Source organism: Lolium rigidum, chromosome 7, assembly GCF_022539505.1.
Source record: "Lolium rigidum isolate FL_2022 chromosome 7, APGP_CSIRO_Lrig_0.1, whole genome shotgun sequence".
Lineage (NCBI taxonomy): Eukaryota > Viridiplantae > Streptophyta > Magnoliopsida > Poales > Poaceae > Lolium > Lolium rigidum.
In genome coordinates, this window is record NC_061514.1 from 273470602 (window position 1) to 273495541 (window position 24940).

At 45.0% G+C, this 24940-nt stretch overlaps 2 protein-coding genes across 2 annotated transcripts in view; both read right to left on the reverse strand.

Annotated features, from left to right (window-relative positions):
- The window catches only part of LOC124670436 (putative anthocyanidin reductase), a 21845-nt gene extending 6482 nt beyond the window's left edge, over positions 1 to 15363 (reverse strand). Inside the window, exon 1 of the mRNA XM_047206934.1 lies at positions 15269 to 15363. The gene's annotated coding sequence lies outside the window, so the exon portion shown is untranslated. The remainder of the gene's footprint in view (positions 1 to 15268) is intronic.
- LOC124670437 (putative anthocyanidin reductase) overlaps positions 1 to 24940 on the reverse strand; it is a 46338-nt gene that overhangs the window by 6482 nt on the left and 14916 nt on the right. The window contains exons 5-6 of the mRNA XM_047206936.1: positions 6263 to 6545; positions 6036 to 6176 (exon numbers count right to left, since the gene is read on the reverse strand). Of these exons, the coding sequence (XP_047062892.1) occupies positions 6044 to 6176; positions 6263 to 6545 (416 nt within the window). The 3' untranslated portion in view covers positions 6036 to 6043. The remainder of the gene's footprint in view (positions 1 to 6035; positions 6177 to 6262; positions 6546 to 24940) is intronic.

Consider the following 24940-nt stretch of genomic DNA (forward strand, 5'->3'; position numbering starts at 1 on the left):
CCTTTATATAGGAGGTGGAGCCGAGGGTTTCGTTTTGTACAAGTTACGCAGTCCGGGACGGTTTCTAACTCATCCCGCCAGATTACAAATAACACTTCCTATTACAACTCTATCTTTTCCTTAAATACATCTTGGGCTTCCGAATCTTCTTATTCTTCGGGTAGTGGGCCTTCAATAAACCCCGGGTACTATACTTGGCAGGCCCATTTGGGATGCCTATGTCACTTGGCCTAGGGTTGGGGCTCTCCGGAGTCGCCCCCGCGCGAGAGCGACCTGGGAAAGAAAGTCTTGTGTCGAAAACCACAAACATGGGTGTGACTATTTCTGAGTAAACTTCGTTACAGAATGTTATTAAGGGGCTGTTTGGATTAGAGCCCCGAGCTGCCCTGCCAAAAAATAGGCGTTGACTGAGTGGTCTGTTGCCTGTTTGGTTGAACGCCAATAAATTGGCGTGTCCATGCCTACTCCACTCCAACATTTTGGCGAGAAGGGGGCGCATGATTCCTTCGCCAACTTTTTGGCGCGCCCGCGAATTGGCAGGGCGAGCCTTGGCAGCATCCAAACAGACCCTAAATTTCAGTTATAATTCATCCTGTAACTTATTACTGGTATGAATCACGATGCAAAATAAGTGGTGTAAAGCTTAACTTAGCACAATGTAGGCACCTCCATAAGTAGCTCGCGGTTCTCCACACGCCGTAGAGACAGCCATTAACGAAGCATAAACTGTGCACGGTAGATAACCTGCATAAGAGATGAATTTTATCGTTAAAAATCTTGTCATTTTTACATAGCCACAGCACCCGATAATGGCAAGCCCTACCATCCTAATAAGTATCTTAAACTTGTTTTTAACACCATTTAGCAACGCTACATGATGACTGACTATATAGACCTAGCAGAATTTCACTTGATTAATAGTTTTGCCATCGTGATAAACACACAATTAGTACTTCCATGCCAATTGTGTTTGACAGGGTTATCCTTTGGGAGGATTACACCTTTTCGAAGGTCCCACGTACAAAAAAAAATTTGTGGAATTCTTATTTTCCAAATTTTCCAGTTTTTATTAGCTGTCACTTCTCGCTGGGCTAATGCTATGCACATTGATTTTATAGACAATTTACCATTTTCATGTAGGTTCCATCACCAGACCATTTAGAACTATGAACCAAAGCCAAGCATCGTAACAAATCATGACATGATTCAAGCCTAGGACCAACGAGATTTCGTCTGGACGTCACATTTGGTAAGAAGGATTCCGTCATCTTGGCGATTGTATCAACTTTAGGACACACAACATTGTACAGAGCTGAATACTGGTTGCGGAGTGTAGCATTATCCAGCCACATATCCTCCGAGAACCGTATCTTCGAACCATAGGAAATATATCATATGAAAAAAAGAATTTCTTCGCTGCCATAAGACCAACTAAGAAGTGAGAATCACCACGTTTCCAATAAACTTGGAACAATGCACGAGAGTCAATATATTTTCCTTTAAGGAGAGTTTTTCATACTCCTTCTGCACTAAGCAACTTAAAAAGCCATTTAGCAAGAAGTGAACTACTCTCATGAACCCCTACGCCACTTTGATCCTTAGGATGGCACACTACACTTTGTGTAGCCAATAGATATTTATTTTCTCATTATCTTGTTGCTAAAAGAATCTTGATCGAAATAATCCAATCTTTGTAAGACTCCTGTAGGAAGTTGAAAGAAAGAAATCATGTAAAATACCATGTTGGTTAGTACAGAACTGATGAGAACTAATGTTTCGTCGAGGGATAGTTATTTTCCTTTCCAACTACTTAATCTCTTATGCAATCTTTTCTTGATGTGTTTTCATTCTGCATTTTAAGTCACCGATAATAAATTGAAATACCCAAATAGCTGATCAGAAACATGACTTGTGCATAAGTGGCGGCATCATCTTCTGCCTTGCCAAAGAAAAACAATTTACTTTTGTGCAAGTTTATTTTAGTCCCGAAAGTTGCTCCTATGCTGATAAAATTAATTGCAGATTTCTTACTTTTGCACAGTCATGTTCCATAAAAATAAATCGTGCCATTAGCATATTGAAGGATAGGCATTCCACCATCCACAACACGCGGTACTACACCTTCAATTTGGCCATCGTGTTTTATGTGCTTTATAATCATCACTAATGTATAAGCCAGTATATTAAATAGCATAATGATAAAGGACCACCTTGTCTTAATTAATTTTTTGAAGTATCTACCAATATTATTATTGAATTTAACTACAATAGTTCCCCCGAAAAGAAAACTATAGGTTTGGTTGTGCCACTGATCAAAGAAGCCTTTCATTCTAAGAGTATGTTGGGGAAAACATTATATATTATCCATGTCGCTATCCGTGAATTCAAATATCCAGATGTCTATAAACTATTTATTCCTAACTAATACAGTGGCCCTTGCAAATGCGAGGGCATCATCTTTAATTTTTATAAAAGTAATACTCCGTCTGATCCATAATTAGTGTCGTGGTTTTAGTTTATTTTTAGTGAAATTTAAATTAAAACCATGACACTTACTATGCATCGGAGGAAATAATATTTATTAATTATCTTGTACACATGGAATTTTCTCCTACTATCTTTATGTAAAATAAAGATGGTTCAGAAATTGAGAGGTCATTTTCTTATATTCTTATGTATTTCTAAACGAAATATGTAAAATTTTCTAGAAAATCTATGGGCAATTGTATGTGCTATTAGAATTAATATGGCTCTAGTCACAACAATTTTCTTGGTCAATACAAAACATGGAAAAATTAATTTAATCAGCCTTAATTTGTGGGAGTATAATTACTATCATTTCAATGCTAAATGTGAAATGGTGATATTCAACCATAAATGTTAACATGAAATTTACCACCCTCTACTGCTCTAAATCAAACTTAATATCTTAAGAAATAATCTTAAATTTGAAAACGTGCGTATTTTAACTCTTGTTTCCAAGGTGTACATATTAGGTTTATACACCGTTGGCAAAAATATGTTTGGACTCAACTGTGGGACTTGCGGTGAAATTTATGGATGAAATAAAGATGTGAGGAATTTGTATGGATTATCAAATAGGATCTAAAGATGACTTTAGTTCCAATGGTTTTGATTTCATCGAGTTGTGATCATTTCAGTTGCAAAACCCTTGTAGTTAATTTATTCAAGTTGCTTGATCTATTTAATGTAATCGAAATGAGCTTAGTTTCATAGGATTTAATGTAATCGAAATGAGCTTAGTTTCATAGGATTAGTGCTTTTATAATGCAAGGCTATTATGAACTTTTGACCTTGCGGTTTCCGGTATAAGGAGCTATGATTTGTATAGATTTTAAACATTAGGTTAAGACAGGATGAGGTAGAATAAGGTAAGAATAGAAATGATGTTGTTGGGGCGGATTGATCATGTCCAAAATAATTATGCAGCACATGTGTTAATTGATGGTTAGGAAAGATAAATTAAGAAGAAAGTTGTTATTTCTTCCTAAAGGATGTGCTTCGTGTTAATTCAATTTTATTCACGAGTCTTAATCCTACCGTTCTAAGAATAGTTTTTTATCAAATGTCATATCAAAGTTTTCAAAACTTGGCATGATGAACTATTCCTGAATCATCAACTCGGCTACAACTTCAATCACTTTGACAAGTTATATCAAAAGTTATAAATTTACCCAGATTTTACATGCATGATTGATTGCAATGCACATATTTTTTTTTATTGTTTATATCCTCTAAACCTGGCATATTACACCTTCCGATCATGAGAGTTGAGGATTCCGGCGGCTGCTCGCACGATATTACCTTCTTCTTTCTTTTACATGGTCGCGCTATATTTTCAAACAAAAGTGCATACGAGAGAGAGAGAGTGGAAAAGGAGCCTTTTTTCGTTCTACTACGAAAGGTTATTTTCATAATGGCATAGATTGGTAATATTTTTAACTTACGTCGAACGGAATATCTAATGGTTGTCGTTTAATTTTTATTACCTAAATCAAGGGCTAGATGTTTCTATTTATTGTGAAATTTCCTAGCATTATTCTTCTTTTCTTGTTAACCCCTAATATAATTCTAATAACATATAAATAGATGGATTTTTTTTGTTTTGTTATTCTTGGGTGGATCAACTCATTTTATCGATACGACTCTTTCAAGTATTAAGGAATGAGAACAATGTAAATAGTTCGGTACGGGGCATGTACAATGCACCATACCCACGTTCGGTTGATATTTCACTTACAGCCTTGGATTTTACTAAAATAAACAGGTTGTCCATACTCTTCCTCTCCCATAATTTAATCCAACCTTTCGTTTATTTTACGAACTAAGAAATGATATATATTTTAAATTTCGCACCATCTATCCGTCTCCATGGGCTTTGGCAAACAAGATCAATGTCTAGTATTTTTGAAATTTAAAATTTTCAGATGTTGAAACTTGACCAACAATATTATGAGACTTCTTGTTGACATTCTTCTATTTATGTAGCCTTTATAAAGTTTTAAATGTGGTTTCATGATTCCTTTAAACTTTCGTACAAGTTTCAGTTGAATTTTGCAGTGGTTCGAGTTGACTTGGATGACCATGCGAAACATGAACAAAACTTTGTGTAACAAACATACATACATATGTACATACATGCATACATATAGACAAACAAAAAAGCAAACAAATGCCTCATAAACATGTAAGAAACCCAAGTAAAATATGTGTAAATGGTAACAAAATTTGTGAAATTCTCAAGCATTTACAAAACTCATGCTAAATATGCTTAAATGTTACAGAAAATGTAACCAAAAAAAACATTATATATTGTAATACAAAGAACTTGTTTAAATCATCACAGTTCTTATGATTTTTTTGGTAAGTTCTACACAACTATAGGTGAAATTATTTTTGTGCAATCCATATGAAACCGCATTTTAGGCTTAAATAGCATGACTGCAAGGGAGTTAGTGCACGGTATATACATCAGTCATCCCTCTTTGCATCTAGACCCACTTTGTACATCTAAAATGTCTAGTGTGTTCCATATGCCACCGAAATATCTAGCCACCCCTTAATTTTATTTCTTTATTATTTCTATCATTCATACTATTCTTATTATGTTGAATTATTTTGCCTTTGCATGCAGGTCAACTAAGAGATGATTGTTTAAACGCAGTCAAAGCGCAAGTGTTCCAGTATCTCGCTAAATGAACCATCTTTACTTGAGTTTTTTATCAGTTGATTTGCAAGTGTCACCTACTTCGAAGTTGACTGCCACTATTCTAGTTCTAAGTTAACAATCTTAAATGGTGATTCTTATTTAGCTACGGCATTTTATAAACTGTGTGCAACTTGATCAATTCAGAAATGGTTGTTTTTCCATCGATGGACTTAGTGAAAGAAATCTTTATTTATTTATCTTAGGTCAGTACAGGTGACCAACCTAATATTAATCACAAGAACATGAACACATAATGTCTAAAGGTTACATAGTGGCAACCAGGGAAAAGTTCAAATGAAGGCTGAGCTACACCTAGCCCTTTATTTACAAACACTCAGAATTCATGATTCAAAATTTTAAAAAATTCGAATCAAAATTTTGCAGATAGCTACAATGAGTAAAATCTCAATACAAACTACTTCATATTTAGGCTACACAAAAATAAGAAATTGTGACAAATTTTATAGTGAATAGTGCATGTTTCAAGACTGTAAAGTATGTCAGATTTTGTCAATTTCGTGTAGCTTAAAATACAAATTAATTTGCATTAATATTTAACACCATTGTAACATACATCATTGGCTATCTTCAGAATTTTATTTCCATTTTTTAAAACTTTAAAATACGAATTTTGAGTGTTTGAAAATAAAGAGCTCGGTCTCCAAAACGCCACACTCTACTCCCGGAAACCACAAACGTAGCTCGAGCCACATCTAGCTCTTTTTTGAAATATTCAAAAATAATACTTTAAAGTTTTTTAAAAACTGAGAATAAATCTAGCACTAACAGACGGTGGCATGGCAATGTTATGCATCAGAGCAATCCCAGCCTCTTGCCGCACTCCAGGCTGCCATCTAGCACCTCCTCTGCCCCGTACTTATACTTGAACCCCAGCTCCATAAGCTTCTTTGTATTAGCTTGCACTCTCACTCCCTCTCCCACCACCCTAATCCACACGCAAAAAGTACATAGCACGTATTAATCACAACGCATCGAGATAACCAAATTCAAACATTCAGTTAAAGAACATACTCTTTGATCATCAGCTTGAGCTGCGGGTGCTTGCCAGCGTAGTGCTCCAGAATATCCTGCATGTTGGGGTACGCCGCGGGGCAGAGGTATCGGCCGCCGGCGATGTCCGTGAAGCGCTCCATGCAGAAAATGTGCGCCTCGCAGACGTCGTCGACATGAACCAGTGGCACGGAGCCGAGGAGGGACTGCAGGAACCTTAGGTTCTTGTGGTAAACCTCGACGCCGGTGAGAGGCGACAGCATGGTGTTCATGCTGTCAGGGGTGTAGGGCAGGATGGTGTCTCCTCCGACGAGGCCGCATAGCAGGACGACGACGTTGTTGTGCATCAGCGGGGTGGCGACGAGGAAGACGAAGTCGCAGCCCTGGATGGCTGGCTCGAAGGTGACGGCGTCGTAGATGTCCGCCTGGAACAGCGTCAGCCTCTCCGCCGCGCCGGGCAGCCCCTTGAGCAGCGCCGTCTTCTTCTCGTCACCTGCAGCCCGATCGACGGCGCGTCCGGCCATGACTGAAAGTCAGGAAGGTCGAAGAAGGCACAGAGAAAATGTTGAAATATTGGGACCACATTTGGTGGCCCATACTAGATTTCAGATTTTCCCTATAAATCTCAAAGCCCACATAGTGGAAGCCTTGTGAGTTTGAGCTCAAGTTGGTGGCAGCTCACTAGGGAGTGGCAAGAGGTGGGAAGTTTAGTCCCACATGGAAAGTTGGGAGGAAGTTAGACCACCTTATAAGGTGGGTTATTCCACCACTAGTAAGTGAGTGAGAAAAGGAGTGCTACACGCGCGCGCTCCTCCTCCTCCTCCTCGCTCGTCTCGACTCGACGTGCCGCGCCGCGCCGCGCCGCGCCGCGCCGCGCCGCGCCCGTGGTGAGTGGATTGAGCCGAGACTTTCCTTACTTTTTGCAGCTCAGGAAAACGAACAGAGTCCTAGACGGACGCATCGCAGTTAGTCGGTTCGGGTCGCTCCCGGATCGTGGGCTATCTGTAACCGACTCGAAACGTTCGTGCGACGTGGGCCTAGGGTTTCCCGAGCCTATATAATCTCCTGCCCGGCTACCGCAGAAACACATCTAATACACGAGTTAGGGTTTCCACCTCTCTCTGCTTGCGCCGCCATCATAGCCTACTCCATCTCGCGCGCCGACGTGCATCGGCGAACGAGAGAGCAGGTCTCCGGAACCACTCGTCCTTGCGATCCTGTACGGGAGAGGGCGAATTAGGTTTTGGGAAGCGCTCGCGCGGCTTGCTCAAGCTCTTCATTACGGGTCGCCTTCCGTCCAAGTCGGGCGGTGCTGCCTACCGTCGTCTTCAACGCCGTCTACTTCGACCCGTCTTCCTCGTCGTCAACAACGTTGTCATCAACAACGTTACTGCTGCGACATCGTCTGCTACACCTCCACCGCCACCTCCACCAGATCGGTACGTGCGAGATATCTCGATCTGTTTAGCGATGGATGTTGTACTGTTTGCTCTGCTACTGTTCATGTTGACCACTGCATCTAGTATGTTCAAGTTTCACATGTTAGTAGTTACTTTCGTCATGCTTTATATTCTGGAATTAATCATGGAAATTGTGCCTAATTATCCAACAATCCAAAAACCTAATTGTAGGCAATTTCCGAGTTAACAATGGCTGGTTTTTCCGATGCACTGAGGGCGGATAAGTTTACCGGTGTGCACTTTAAGAGGTGGCAGTATAAGGCCATGCTCGGGCTTACTCATCTGAAAGTGTTCGAAGTTACTGATGGTTTACCTGAAGGAACTATATCTGACCAAGATCAGAACAAGTTCAAGGAAAACAATACTCTCTTCGTCGGATGCGTTCTAAGTATTCTTGCTGATCGTCTGTGTGATGTGTACATGCACTTAACAGATGGTAAAGAGCTACGGGATGCACTCGAATGCTAAGTTCGGTGCAACCGATGCGAGACAGTGAAGCTGTACATCATGGAGAGCTTCCATGACATCGGGATGGTTAACAACCGTTACGTAGTCGAACAAGCTCATGAGATACAGGTGCATTGCGAAAGAGCTTGAACTCCTTAAGTGTGCCTTACCCGACAAGTTTGTGGCTGGATGCATCATCGCTAAGTTGCCCCCTTCATGGAGGAACTTTGCCACAACTCTCAAACACAAGAGACGAGGAGATATCAGTTGAAAATCTGATAGCATCTCTTGATGTTGAGGAGAAAGCTCGGGCTAAGGATAATACTGAGAAAGGAGAGGGTCAGTCTAGCGCCAACATGGTGCAGAAGAAACCCTACAGCAAGAACAAAGGGAATAACAAGCCCTCCTTCAATAAGCCTATGAAGACTACAACCTTCAAGAAGAAGAAGATGATAAACAAAGCAGATCTGAGCTGCTTTACGTGTGGAGAGACTGGCCACTTTTCTAAGGACTGTCCAGAGAGGGCAGACCGCAAGAAAAAGGCGAGGCAAGTCAACACGGTGACCGCTAGCAATGCTGATGGGTACGGTAATCTCTTTACTGTTCTTTCGGTATTTCAATCTCCATGTTGGTGGATTGATACAGGTGCTAATGTTCATGTGTGTGCTGACATATCCATGTTCACTTCTTACCAGGTCGCCCGGGATTCTTCCGTCTTGATGGGGAATGGTTCACATGCTTCTGTTCGTGGTGTTGGCACGGTAGATCTGAAGTTCACTTCGGGTAAGATCGTGCAGCTGAGGAACGTGCAGCATGTCCCTACTATGAACAAGAATCTCGTTAGCGGCTCCCTTCTATGCAGAGATGGTTTTAAGGTTGTTTTAGAGTCGAATAAAGTAGTTGTTTCCAAGTTTGGACAATTTATTGGTAAAGGCTATGAGTGCGGAGGCTTGTTCCGCTTTTCGCTTTCCGATTTCAGTAATAAGTCAGTGAACCATATTTGTGCAGTGTTAGTGATGATACCGGTGTATGGCATTCTCGTTTATGTCACATAATTTTGGTTTAATGTCTCGGCTAACCAGTTTGAGTTTAATTCCGAATTTCACCATTGCCAAAGGTTCTAAGTGCCATAGTTGTGTGCAATCAAAGCAACCTCGGAAGCCTCACAAGGCGGCCGAGGAGAGAAACTTGGCACCTCTAGAACTCATACATTCCGATCTATGCGAGATGAATGGTGTGTTGACAAAAGGTGGAAAGAGATATTTCATGACATTGATTGATGATGCGACTAGATTTTGCTATGTTTATTTGTTGCGAACTAAAGATGAAGCTTTAGACTACTTTAAAATTTATAAGGCCGAAGTTGAAAATCAACTAGAGAGAAAGATCAAGCGTCTTAGGTCGGATCGTGGTGGCGAATATTTTCCTAAAATCTTTGATGAATTCTGTGAGGAACATGGCATTATTCATGAGAGGACGCCTCCCTATTCACCCCAATCAAACGGGGTTGCCGAGAGGAAAAACCGCACGCTGACTGACTTGGTGAACTCCATGTTAGCCACTGCTGGTTTATCTAAGGCATGGTGGGGGAGGCTTTATTGACTTCATGTCATGTCCTGAATAGAGTTCCTAACAAGAATAAAGATAAAACCCCTTACGAGGAGTGGGCTGGGAGAAAACCATCATTTTCGTATTTGCGCACATGGGGATGTTTGGCGAAAGTCAATATTCCAATTACTAAGAAGCGCAAACTTGGACCAAAGACGAGTGGATTGTATCTTTCTAGGTTATGCTCCTCGGAGTGTAGGATATAGATTTTTAGTAGTTCAATCCGAGGTACTCGATATGCATGTTGATACTATTATGGAATCTCGTGATGCAACATTTTTTGAGAATATGTTTCCTATGAAAGATATGCATAGCATTGCTAGAATTTCTACTGAGATAATTCCTGAGTCTAGTACATCTAATGAGTATTTTGAACAATCACATGAGAATGTTACTGAGAAGGATGACAATGAAGCTCCTAAACAGAGCAAGAGACGAAGGATTGAAAAATCTTTTGGTGATTGATGTCTACGGGAGCTTCTATTCTTGTAGACAGTGTTGGGCCTCCAAGAGCAGAGGTTTGTAGAACAGCAGCAAGTTTCCCTTAAGTGGATACCCAAGGTTTATCGAACTCGGGGAGGAAGAGGTCAAAGATATCCCTCTCATGCAACCCTGCAACCACAAAGCAAGAAGTCTCTTGTGTCCCCAACACACCTAATAGGTGCACTAGTTCGGCGAAGAGATAGTGAAATACAGGTGGTATGAATAAGCAGTAGCAACGGCAACGACACCAGAAAAGTGCTTTGCCCAGAACAGTAAACAAGCAGAAGTAATGCAGCAGTAGTAACGCAGTAGTACAGTAAATAAGCAGTAGTAACTCAGCAGTATTTAGGAACAAGGCCTAGGGATTACACTTTCACTAGTGGACACTCTCAACATTGATCACATAACAGAATAGATAAATGCATACTCTACACTTTTGTTGGATGATGAACACATTGCGTAGGATTACACGAACCCTCAATGCCGGAGTTAACAAGCTCCACAATAATGCTCATGTTTTAGTAACCTTAAGTGTAAGATAGATCAACAGACTAAACCAAGTACTAGCATAGCATGCACACTCTCACCTTCATGCATATGTAGGAGGAATAGATCACATCAATATTATCATAGCAATAGTTAACTTCATAATCTACAAGAGATCATAATCATAGCATAAACCAAGTACTAACACGGTGCACGCACTGTCACCTTTGCACACATGCAGGAGGAATAAAACTACTTTAATAACACATCACTAGAGTAGCACATAGATAAATTGTGATACAAAACATGCTGCAATCATAAAGAGATATAAATAAGCACCTCACTATGCCATTCAACAGTGAATAAGTATTCTGTGAAATCTAGACTAAGAGACCCACACGGTGCACACACTGTCACCTTTACACACGTGGGACGAGGAGTCTCCGGAGATCACATAAGTAAAACTCACTTGACTGGCATAATGACATCTAGATTACAAGCATCATCATATGAATCTCAATCATGTAAGGCAGCTCATGAGATTATTGTATTGAAGCACATAGGAGAGAGATGAACCACATAGCTACCGGTACAGCCCCGAGCCTCGATGGAGAACTACTCCCTCCTCATGGGAGCAGCAGCGGTGATGAAGATGGCGGTGGAGATGGCAGCGGTGTCGATGGAGAAGCCTTCCGGGGGCACTTCCCCGCTCCGGCAGGGTGCCGGAACAGAGACTCCTGTCCCCCAGATCTTGGCTTCGCGATGGCGGCGGCTCTGGAAGGTTTCTGTGGGTTTCGTCAATCGTGATAGGGTTTTCTGATCCAGGGGCTTTTTATAGGCGGAGAGGCGGCGCAGGAAGGTCGAAGGGGGGCCCACACCCTAGGGGGCGCCCCCCCTTGGCCGCGCCGGGGTGTGGTGTGGGGCCCCCAGGGCTCCCCTCTGATTCTTCCCGGGTGTTCTGGATGCTTCCGATGAAAATAGGAACTTTGGCGTTGATTCCGTCCGATTCCGAGAATATTTCGTTACTAGGATTTCTGAAACCAAAAACAGCAGAAAACAGGAACTGGCACTTCGGCATCTTGTTAATAGGTTAGTTCCAGAAAATGCACGAATATGACATAAAGTGTGCATAAAACATGTAGATAACATCAATAATGTGGCATGGAACATAAGAAATTATCGATACGTTGGAGACGTATCTGTGATGATTTCATTGTGTATCTTGTGGATGATACTCCCACGTCCATTGCAGAGGCATATGCATCTCCAGATGCAGATGACTGGAAAGAAGCTGTCCATAATGAGATGGACTCGATTCTTTCTAATGGAACTTGGGAGCTATCAGAACGACCCCATGGATGCAAGCCTGTGGGCTGCAAATGGGTGTTCAAGAAGAAGCTAAGACCTGATGGTACTATTGAGAAGTACAAGGCGCGGCTTGTAGCTAAAGGCTACACACAGAGAGAAGGCGAAGATTACTTCGACACCTATTCACCTGTCGCTAGACTTACCACCATTCGAGTACTACTGTCCATGGCTGCCTCCTATGGTCTTATCGTTCATCAAATGGACGTAAAGACAGCTTTTCTTAATGGAGAGTTGGAAGAGGAAATCTATATGGATCAGTCTGATGGGTTCGTAGTAAAAGGTGAAGAAAGAAAGGTGTGCAAGTTGCTGAAATCTTTATATGGCCTCGAAACAAGCACCTAAGCAATGGCATGAGAAGTTTGACGGAACTTTGACTTCGTAGGCTTTGTTGTCAATGAGGCTGACAAGTGTGTTTACTATCGCCATGGTGGGGGCGAAGGTGTTATAATATGTTTGTATGTGGATGATATTCTGATCTTTGGTACAAACATGAAAATAATACACGAGGTCAAGTCTTTCTTGTCAAAGTGCTTTGATATGAAAGATCTGGGAGAAGCTGATGTGATTCTGAACATCAAGCTGATTAAGAACGAGAGTGGGATTACTCTAACGCAATCCCATTATGTTGAGAAGATCTTGAGCCGGTTTAACTATATTGATAGCAAGCCTTCTTCAACACCTTATGATCCCAGTGTGACATTACGCAAGAACGTAAGGATTGCCGTAGATCAACTGAGATATTCTTAGATTGTTGGCTCACTCATGTACTTAGCGAGCGCGACTAGACCGGACATCTCTTTTGCTGTTAGCAAGTTGAGTAGGTTCATGTCAAACCCGGGTACTGATCATTGGCATGCACTTGATAGGGTCATGCGCTACCTATGTGGTACAATGAGTTATGGGATTCACTATTCAGGGCACCCAACTGTGCTTGAAGGATATAGTGATTCAAATTGGATCTCTGATGTAGTTGATCTCTACGCCACTAGCGGGTATGTATTTACCTTTGGAGGTGGCGCAGTGTCATGGAGATCTTGCAAGCAAACCATATTGACAAGGTCAACTATGGAAGCAGAACTTACTGCTTTAGACACAACCACTGTTGAATCAGAATGGTTGCGTGAGCTCTTGATGGACATGCCCGTGGTTGAAAAACCTGTTCCGGCAATCCTTTTGAATTGTGACAATCAAACTGTAATTGTCAAAGTGAACAATTCTAAGGATAACGCGAAGTCATCAAGACACGTCAAGAGACGTTTGAAGTCTGTCAGGAAATTGCGAAACTCCGGAGTAATAACTGTTACATATATTCAAACAGACAAAAACCTGGCAGATCCCTTTACAAAGGGACTATCACGTAATGTGATAGAAAGTGCATCTAGGGAGATGGGTTTGAGACCCGTTGATGTTACACCATAATGGTAACCCAACCTTTGTGATCGGAGATCCCGTGAATTAGGACCTGGGAAGAACAAACTAGTGGTTTAATTGAGGAGAGTATTATGTAACCCTCTCTATGTGAAGATGCACAACTCTCAATTGCTGTAAGGCAGGTTGGCAACAAGCCTTAATGTGTTTATGTTGGCTATTTTAGCAATGGTGCTGTCCTACAGAGCATTCTTGAAATAACACACCTATATGAGTCCGATTGTTAAACGTCGCAATCTATGAGATTTGGGTGATCTCTAGTAAACTCATGAAGAGACCACGAAGTATGACGCATATGCTTCACCCGCGGGGTAGGCTACGGCAGCCATGTACTGGTCATGACTTTGAGTGAAACCCTGTTCACGCAAAACTTGCAATTCAAGGCTTAGTCCATTGTTCAAGTGTGAATGGATGTAGCTTAAGGTTCTAGGCGGAAGTTCAACTTAACAGTCTCCGCTGAAACACTGGTATATAAACAAGCAGCGAGTATTGGTAAATCTCTAAATGGGGATTTGAGATCTGGTGGGGGATTGTTGAAATATTGGGACCACATTTGGTGGCCCATACTAGATTTCAGATTTTCCCTATAAATCTCAAAGCCCACATAGTGGAAGCCTTGTGAGTTTGAGCCCAAGTTGGTGGCAGCTCACTAGGGAGTGGCAAGAGGTGGGAAGTTTAGTCCCACATGGAAAGTTGGGAGGAAGTTAGACCACCTTATAAGGTGGGTTGTTCCACCACTAGTAAGTGAGTGTGAAAATGAGTGCTACACGCACGCGCTCCTCCTCCTCCTCGCTCGTCTCGACTCGACTCGACACGTCACGACGCGCGCGCCGCGCTCGTGGTGAGTGGATTGAGCCTCGAGCCGAGACTTTCCTTACTTTTTGCAGCTCAGGAAAACGAACAGAGTCCTAGACGGACGCGTCGCGGTTAGTCGGTTCGGGTCGCTCCCGGATCGTGGGCTATCCGTAACCGACTCGAAACGTTCGTGCGACGTGGGCGTGGCCCACGTTGCCTAGGGTTTCCCGAGCCTATATAATCTCCTGCCCGGCTACCGCGAGAACACATCTAATACACGAGTTAGGGTTTCCACCTCTCTCGCTTGCGCCGCCATCATAGCCTACTCCGGCTCGCGCGCCGACGTGCATCGGCGAACGAGAGAGCAGGTCTCCGGAACCACTCGTCCTTGCGATCCTGTACGGGAGAGGGCGGACTGGGTTTTGGGAAGCGCTGCGCGCGACTGCTCAAGCTCTTCATCACGGGTCGCCTTCCGTCCAAGTCGGGCGGTGCTGCCTACCGTCGTCTTCAACGCCGTCTACTTCGACCCGTCTTCCCTGTCGTCAACAACGTTGTCATCAACAACGTTACTGCTGCGACATCGTCTGCTACACCTCCACCGCCACCTCCACCAGATCGGTACGTGCGACATATCTCGATCTGTTTAGCGATGGATGTTGTACCGTTTGCTCTGCTACTGTTCATGTTGATCACTGCATCTAGTATGTTCGAGTTTCACATGTTAGTAGTTACTTTCGTCATGCTTTATATTCTGGAATTAATCATGAAAATTGTGCCTAATTATCCAACAGAAAATTCGCCCAATCTATCGCTCGATCGATGGCGAGCTGTCTACGGTGGCATGCATGCGCGGAGAAATTTGACACATACCGATGTTCCGTATGGTCGCATGGACGGCGCAGCCTCTGTCGAGGAGCTTCCTGACGAGCCAGGAGCCGATGTAGCCGGCGGCCTCGGCGCGTCGCGCACTGCTCCGATAGCTATATACGAGTGCGGTGAACCACACCCAGCGGATCGACCTGCTTGGTCACGGTGGTAGCTTCGAGGAAATGCTGCAGCACGTACGTGTCAATCTGTCAATCACCACTTATTAGCTTTTTTTTTTAGACAAACCACTTATTAGCTGCACATGAGACTACTCACAAGTCACAAGTGACGTTCGATCGTAGGCCTCGTCTCGCCTCACGACAGCCCGCACGCGGCGCCGTGGCTGAAACGCCAAACAGAAACCCGCGCAGCAAAACGTGCTTGCTCCCGAAAACCACAAACATTTTTTTTTAAACAGAGGCAAAAGTTTTGCCTCATCCATTAATTAAGAAGAAAATGCATAGTTTTTAGGAGAAAATCGGGCGAAAACCATACAACAAGACACCACGGGGCCATGCCCCCACGCGCCACGCCACAAGGGCAAGCCCACACAAACCCACAACTGATATAATCAGACGACACACTCACCCAAGACTGGCTAGCCATCCAACCAAGCCAGAGAGAAGACGCCGTGCCTACTATGAGAGGAGAAGACACGGGACACTCCAACAAAGCTGGAGAAGAACTCCCAGAGAAGTGCGCCAAAACGACCTTGTCGCCCTCGCGACACAAAGTCGATGTCCTCAACACTGCCAAGATGACAAATTCGGAGCCGCCGCTCCGACATACCGCTGCTCCGTCGCGCCCTGCGCGTCCACCAAGGCCACCACCTTCCGGGGCCGCCGCCCCGACGTACCACCGCTCGCTCTCGAGCTGCAACGCCGCACGAACCATACACCCGCAGCCCAAGCTGCACAGGGCAAACAGCCGCAGACCACGGGCATCACACCAACTCATCCGGGGCCGCCGCCCCGACATAACGTCCGACCGTCCCCACTAGGACGCATCCGACCGAGCCGACTGCCCTGCCGCCCACACGGCCAAGGTCGCCACCCAAGTCGTGGCAAGCCGCATCCCCGCACCATAGAGATGTCGCCGCACCGCCTTCCGGGGCCGCCGCCCCGGCTCACAGCCACCTGCCCGAGGCCGCCGCCTCGACATCCTCCAACCCGTCCGACATGGCAACATAGCACAACAAGCAAAACCACCACCGCCGAGAGAAGGTCAAGCGCTCCAAGACGATGCCTCCAAGAAGGGAAGCGACGAGACCGTCGCTGTCGCCCGCACCGGCCGAGGCCAGAGCTTGAGTTTTCACCCGGAGAGCATGAAGCCTTGAATCCAGGAGAGGTAGGAGCCCCACAACGATGCCTTCAAGAAGGGGAACGGTGCCCCGGGGCGTCGCCATCGCCAGCACCGACCAAGTCGGGCAGGGCTTTCACCGGAGCACCATCCTGCCAAGGAGTCCTTCACCGGCGAGGCGCGGTCAAAGCATGCCGGCCAGCATGCCATCGCCGATGCCCACCATCCCCGGCCGCCACCAGCCGCAGCGCGATCCAGTGGCAGCACCCCTGCCCCGCACAGGCCAGATCGGCCACCACCGGCGCCGCCAGGCCGCCGCCGCGCCATCCCCCGCCTCGCCCGCGCCACAGCACCCACCGACGGGCCGCCAGGAAAGGCGCCACCCCGCCTGAAGGCCGCAGCCGTCCGCCCAGACCGGGCCCGTGAGGCCCAGATCGAGCCCACCAGGGCGCGGCCTCCGCCAGGCGTGAGCTGGACTCCCCCTCCGCCGCCAGTCAGCACAGCACGCCACACCGGCCTGGAAACCACCTCGCCTCGCCGCGCCAGCCGCCAGGCCGCCGCCTCTCCGCGCGCAGAGGAGACACCGGGGCGCGCCCAGCATTCCCTTCCGCCTTCGGCAGCAGGGCGCCGCCACCGGTGCCGGCGGCGGCAGCAGCCAGGGGAGGTGGCTATGTGGGGGGTTGCTTGGCCTAGGGTTGGGGCTCTCCGGAGTCGCCCCCGCGCGAGAGCGACCCGGGAGAGAAAGTCTTGTGTCGAAAACCACAAACATGGGTGTGACTATTTCTGAGTAAACTTCGTTACAGAATGTTATTAAGGGGCTGTTTGGATTAGAGCCCCGAGCTGCCCTGCCAAGGCGTTGACTGAGTGGTTTGTTGCCTGTTTGGTTGAACGCCAATAAATTGGCGTGTCCATGCCTACTCCACTTTCCAGTTCATTTCACGCCAACATTTTGGCGAGAAGGGGGCGCATGATTCCTTCGCCAACTTTTTGGCGCGCCCGCGAATTGGCAGGGCGAGCCTTGGCAGCATCCAAACAGACCCTAAATTTCAGTTATAATTCATCCTGTAACTTATTACTGGTATGAATCACGATGCAAAATAAGTGGTGTAAGGGCATCTCCAACCGGGCGACCCATCCCGCGCCCGCGCGTCCGGATGGGTCGAAACGGACAAAACCGCGTCCCAGCGCGCGGACCCATCCCTAAAACGGATGGCCGCGGCGTCCGGGACGACCCAAACCCGGCCCAAATCTTGGACGAGTTTGCGTGGCCGCGGACGCGAAAGGCTGATCGCTCGCGTCCTCCCCTTGTCCGCCCCTGGCCCGCCTGTCTGCCTCCCAAAACACAAGCCCGTCGCACACATCTCCCCACCACTCCGCCGCCACCCACGGACCAGCGATTTGGGAGCGCGTCGACGCCGGCCATCGTCGTCGAGACGCCGGCAAGCGGGGCGGAAGCATAGGTCGAGGTCCCGCGCTGCTTTCGCCGCGTCGTAGCAGAGTCGGAGGACGCCGCCGTCGGCGCTGTTGTCCTCTCACCGTCGCGACACCTCCCGCCGTTCGCAGCTGCGCCGTTTCCGCCGGAGGTGAGCTCTCCTGCACCGTGTTTCCAGACCGCAAGTCGGCTGAGACGGCCATGCCTGCAGGTCCCTACGGAAGCATTTGGATCGCCTCCACCTGCGAGGTGTTCGTTCAAATGCTCGAACTAAAATGTGTCCCTTTTCAGATCATGGTGGACAGCGACGACGAATACTACTTCAAGAACTTCATCGACACGTCGTCAGAAGAGGAGTCCGACGACAATTTTTTCACGGATGATGCGATGCTCATCCACGAGCACATTGTCTCGCAAATCCCCGTGTACTGGGGGTCCTTGCCGGGGCGCGCGGCCGCCTTGGACCGCAAAAGAGAACGCGGCCACGACCAGCTCTACAACGACTACTTCCAACCCAATCCATTGTTCGTGCCGTCCTTGTTTCGCCGTCGTTTTCGGATGACCAGGCCGCTGTTCCGCCGGATAATGGATGGCGTCAAGATCTACGACGACTACTTCTGTGCGAAAGTGGATGCAATTGGCAAGGTAGGCCTCTCTTCGTACCGAAATGCACGGCAGCGATTAGGATGCTCGCATATGACGTTGCCGGTGATTTCGTAGATGAGTACACGCGCATGAGTGAGTCAACCGGCTTGGAATCGATGTACAGGTTCTGCGGAGAGCAGTGATCGGTTCGTTCGGAGAACGAGTACCTCCGGCAACCTAATGCGGAGGACACAGCTCGTCCGTTGTCGATCAACGCTTCCGGGGGTTTTCCTGGGATGCTTGGCAGCATAGACTCGCATGCACTGGGAGTGGAAGAACTGCCCCTTTGGTTGGCAGGGGGCATACAGCGGCCATTCGAGGGGTGCACAGTCATTCTTGAAGCTGTTGCTTCCCATGACACATGGATTTGGCACTCATTCTTCGGAATGGCTGGCTCGCACAATGACATCAATGTGCTGCAGCGCTCTCTGGTGTTTGATAGGCTAGCGTACGGTAAGTCCCCTGATGTGGATTTTGAGATCAATGGCCACCACTACACCAAGGGGTACTACCTTGTTGATGGTATCTATCCACCTTGGGCTACACTCGTGAAGACAATCCGAAACCCCAAATCAGAGCAGGAGGCAAGGTTTGCCAAAGAGCAGGAGGCAGCCCGGAAAGATGTCGAGCGGGCGTTTGGCATCCTCCAAGCTCGTTGGGCTATCGTCGGACACCCCGCCGAGCCCGGGATGTGCAAACTCGTGGGAGGTGATGACCGCTTGTGTAATCCGATGTCTACGGGAGCTTCTATTCTTGTAGACGGTGTTGGGCCTCCAAGAGCGAGAGGTTTGTAGAACGGCAGCAAGTTTCCCTTAAGTGGATACCCAAGGTTTATCGAACTCGGGGAGGAAGAGGTCAAAGATATCCCTCTCATGCAACCACTGCAACCACAAAGCAAGAAGTCTCTTGTGTCCCCAACACACCTAATAGGTGCACTAGTTCGGCGAAGAGATAGTGAAATACAGGTGGTATGAATAAGTAGTAGCAACGGCAACGACACCAGAAAAGTGCTTTGCCCGGGACGAGTAAACAAGCGGTAGTAATGTAGCGGTAGTAACGCGAGTAGAACAGGTAAACAAGCAGCGATAGCGATATTTAGGAACAAGGCCTAGGGATTAGACTTTCACTAGTGGACACTCTCAACATTGATCACATAACGAACGAGATAAATGCATACTCTACACTTTTGTTGGATGATGAACATATTGCGTAGGATTACACGAACCCTCAATGCCGGAGTTAACAAGCTCCACAATAATGCTCATGTTTAAGTAACCTTTAGTGTAAGATAGATCAACGAGACTAAACCAAGTACTAGCATAGCATGCACACTTGTCACCTTCATGCATATGTAGGAGGAATAGATCACATCAATATTATCATAGCAATAGTTAACTTCGCAATCTACAAGAGATCATGATCATAGCATAAACCAAGTACTAACACGATGCACGCACTGTCACCTTTGCACACATGCAGGAGGAATAAACTATTTTAATAACAAATCACTAGAGTAGCACATGGATAAATTGTGATACAAAACATGCTGCAATCTTAAAGAGATATAAATAAGCACCTCACTATGCCATTCAACATTGAGTAAGTATTCTGTGAAATATGGCCTAAGAGACCCACACGGTGCACACACTGTCACCTTTACACACGTGGGACAAGGAGTCTCCGGAGATCACATAAGTAAAACTCACTTGACTAGCATAATGACATCTAGATTACAAGCATCATCATATGAATCTCAATCATGTAGGGCAGCTCATGAGATTATTGTATTGAAACACATAGGAGAGAGATGAACCACATAGCTACCGGTACAGCCCCGAGCCTCGATGGAGAACTACTCCCTCCTCATGGGAGCAGACGGCGGTGATGAAGATGGCGGTGGAGATGGCAGCGGTGTCGATGGAGAAACCTTCCGGGGGCACTTCCCCGCTCCGGCAGGGTGCCGGAACGGAGACTCCTGTCCCCCGGATCTTGGCTTCGCGATGGCGGCGGCTGCGGAAGGTTTTCCGTATCGTGGTTCTTCGTATCGGGGTTTTCGATCCGGGGGCTTTATATAGGCGAAGAGGCGGCGCGGGAGGGCTGACGGGGGGCCGGACTACGGGGCGGCGCGGCCCCCCTCCGGCCGCGCCGGCCGTGGTTTGGTGGGCCTGTGGCCCCCTCGACTTCTACGGTGTGTTCTGGATGCTTCCGGGATTCTAAGATCTTTGGCGTTGATTTCGTCCGATTCCGAGAATATTTCGTTACTAGGATTTCTGAAACCAAAAACAGCGAGAAAACGAGGAACCGGCACTTCGGCATCTTGTTAATAGGTTAGTTCCGGAAAATGCACGAATATGACATAAAGTGTGCATAAAACATGTAGGTATCATCAATAATGTGGCATGGAACACAAGAAATTATCGATACGTCGGAGACGTATCAGCATCCCCAAGCTTAGTTCTGCTCGTCCCGAGCAGGTAAAACGATAACAAAGATAATTTCTGGAGTGACATGCCATCATAAATTTGATCATATTGTTTGTAAAGCATATGTAGTGAATGCAGCGATCAAAACAATGTATATGACATGGGTAAACAACTGAATCATAAAGCAAAGACTTTTCATGAATAGCACTTCAAGACAAGCATCAATAAGTCTTGCATAAGAGTTAACTCATAAAGCAATAATTCAAAGTAAAGGTATTGAAGCAACACAAAGGAAGATGAAGTTTCAGCGGTTGCTTTCAACTTATAACATGTATATCTCATGGATAATTGTCAATGCAAAGCAATATAACAAATGCAATATGCAAATATGTAAGAATCAATGCACGAGTTCACACAAGTGTTTGCTTCTTGAGATGGAGAGAAATAGGTGAACTGACTCAACAATAAAAGTAAAAGAATGGTCCTCCATAGAGGAAAAGCATCGATTGCTATATTTGTGCTAGAGCTTTGATTTTGAAAACATAAAGAGAGCATAAAAATAAAGTTTTGAGAGGTGTATGTTGTTGTCAACGAATGGTAGCGGGTACTCTAACCCCTTGCCGGACAAACCTTCAAAGAGCGGCTCCCATTTTATTTTATTTTTGGGTGGCACTCCTTCCAACCTTTCTTTCACAAACCATGGCTAACCGAATCCTCGGGTGCCTGCCAACAATCTCATACCATGAAGGAGTGCCTTTTTATTTTAGTTTTATTATGATGACACTCCTCCCAACCTTTGCTTACACAAGCCATGGCTAACCGAATCCTTCGGGTGCCGTCCAACAATCACAAACCATGGAGGAGTGTCTATTTTTGTTAATTAATTTGGGACTGGGAATCCCATTGCCAGCTCTTTTTGCAAAATTATTGGATAAGCGGATGTAGCCACTAGTCCATTGGTGAAAGTTGCCCAACAAGATTGAAAGATAAACACCACATACTTCCTCATGAGCTATAAAACATTGACACAAATAAGAGGTAATAAATTTTGAATTGTTTAAAGGTAGCACTCAAGCAATTTACTTTGGAATGGCAGGAAATACCATGTAGTAGGTAGGTATGGTGGACACAAATGGCATAGTGTTGTTTGGCTCAAGGATTTGGATGCATGAGAAGTATTCCCTCTCGATACAAGGTTTAGGCTAGCAAGGTTGTTTGAAACAAACACAAGTATGAACTAGCACAGCAAAACTTACATAAAACACATATTGAAACATTATAAGACTCTACACCGTCTTCCTTGTTGTTCAAAACTCAATACTAGAAATTATCTAGACTTTAGAGAGACCAATTATGCAAACCAAATTTTAGCATGCTCTATGTATTCTTCACTAATAGGTGCAAAGTATATGATGCAAGAGCTTAAACATGAGCACAACAATTGCCAAGTATCACATTACCCAAGACATTATAGCAATTACTACATGTATCATTTTCCAATTCCAACCATATAACAATTTAACGAAGAGGAAACTTCGCCATGAATATTATGAGCTAAGAACAAATGTGTTCATACGAACCAGCGGAGCGTGTCTCTCTCCCACACAAGCATGATGTAATCCAATTTATTCAAACACAAACAAAAATAGAAACAAACAAACAGACGCTCCAAGTAAAGCACATAAGATGTGACCGAATAAAAATATAGTTTCAGGGGAGGAACCTGATAATGTTGTCGATGAAGAAGGGGATGCCTTGGGCATCCCCAAGCTTAGACGCTTGAGTCTTCTTAGAATATGCAGGGGTGAACCACCGGGGCATCCCCAAGCTTAGAGCTTTCACTCTTCTTGATCATAGTATATCATACTCCTCTCTTGATCCTTGAAAACTTCCTCCACACCAAACTCGAAACAACTCATTAGAGGGTTAGTGGACAATAAAAATTAACATGTTCAGAGGTGACACAATCATTCTTAACACTTCTGGACATTGCATAAAGCTACTGGACATTAATGGATCAAAGAAATTCATCCAACATAGCAAAAGAGGCAATGCGAAATAAAAGGCAGAATCTGTCAAAACAGAACAGTCCGCAAAGATGGATTTTATTAGGCCACCAGACTTGCTCAAATGAAAATGCTCAAATTGAATGAAAGTTGCGTACATATCTGAGGATCACTCACGTAAATTGGCATAATTTTCTGAGTTACCTACAGAGAATTAGACCCAGATTCGTGACAGCAAAGAAATCTGTTTCTGCGCAGTAATCCAAATCTAGTACTTACTTTACTATCAAAGACTTTACTTGGCACAACAAAACACAAAACTAAGATAAGGAGAGGTTGCTACAGTAGTAAACAACTTCCAAGACACAAATATAAAACAAAGTACTGTAGCAAAATAACACATGGGTTATCTCCCAAGAAGTTCTTTCTTTTTAGCCGTTAAGATGGGCTCAGCAGTTTTAATGATGCACTCGCAAAAGATAGTATGTGAAGCAAAAGAGAGCATCAAGAGGCAAATTCAAAACACATTTAAGTCTAACATGCTTCCTATGCATAGGAATCTTGTAAATAAACAAGTTCATGAGGAGCAAAGTAACCAGCATATGAAGATAAAACAAGTGTAGCATCAAAAATTTCAGCACATAGAGAGGCATTTTAGTAACATGAAAATTTCTACAACCATATTTTCCTCTCTCATAATAACTTTCAGTAGCATCATGAGCAAACTCAACAATATAACTATCACATAAAGCATTCTTATCATGAGTCTCATGCATAAAATTATTACTCTCCACATAAGCATAATCAATTTTATTAGTTGTAGTGGGAGCAAATTCAACAAAGTAGCTATCATTATTATTCTCATCAAGTGTAGGAGGCATAGTATAATAACAACAAAATTTACTCTCCATAGTAGGTGGCGCCAAAAGACCACTATTATAATCATCACAAATAGGAGGCAAAGTATCATCAAAGAAAATTTTCTCCTCAATGCTTGGGGGACTAAAAATATCATGAAAACCAGCTTCCCCAAGCTTAGAACTTTCTATATTATTATCAACAATGGTGTTCAAAGCGTTCATACTAATATTACTACCGAGCATGCAAATAAGATTCCATAGGTTTTTTAATTTTCGCATCAAACAATCCATGTTTTAAATCAGGAAATAGAATAAGAAGCTCACTCTTGTACATTATGCCAAACTAGTGTAAACAAGAAACAACAAGATGCAATTGCAGGATCTAAAGGAAATAGCTTTGAGCACACACACAACGGCGCCGAGAAAAATACTTTACCCGAGACCGTAGTATGAGTGCCTTTTTACCTTTCCTCCTCGGCAACGGCGCCGGAAAAGTGCTTGATGTCTACGGGAGCTTCTATTCTTGTAGACAGTGTTGGGCCTCCAAGAGCGAGAGGTTTGTAGAACAGCGAGCAAGTTTCCCTTAAGTGGATACCCAAGGTTTATCGAACTCGGGGAGGAAGAGGTCAAAGATATCCCTCTCATGCAACCACTGCAACCACAAAGCAAGAAGTCTCTTGTGTCCCCAACACACCTAATAGGTGCACTAGTTCGGCGAAGAGATAGTGAAATACAGGTGGTATGAATAAGTAGTAGCAACGGCAACGACACCGGAAAAGTGCTTTGCCCGGGACGATAAACAAGCAGTAGTAATGTAGCAGTAGTAACGCAATGAGAACGAGTAAACAAGCAGCGATAGCGATATTTAGGAACAAGGCCTAGGGATTAGACTTTCACTAGTGGACACTCTCAACATTGATCACATAACGGAACGGATAAATGCATACTCTACACTTTTGTTGGATGATGAACACATTGCGTAGGATTACACGAACCCTCAATGCCGGAGTTAACAAGCTCCACAATAATGCTCATGTTTAAGTAACCTTTAGTGTAAGATAGATCAACGAGACTAAACCAAGTACTAGCATA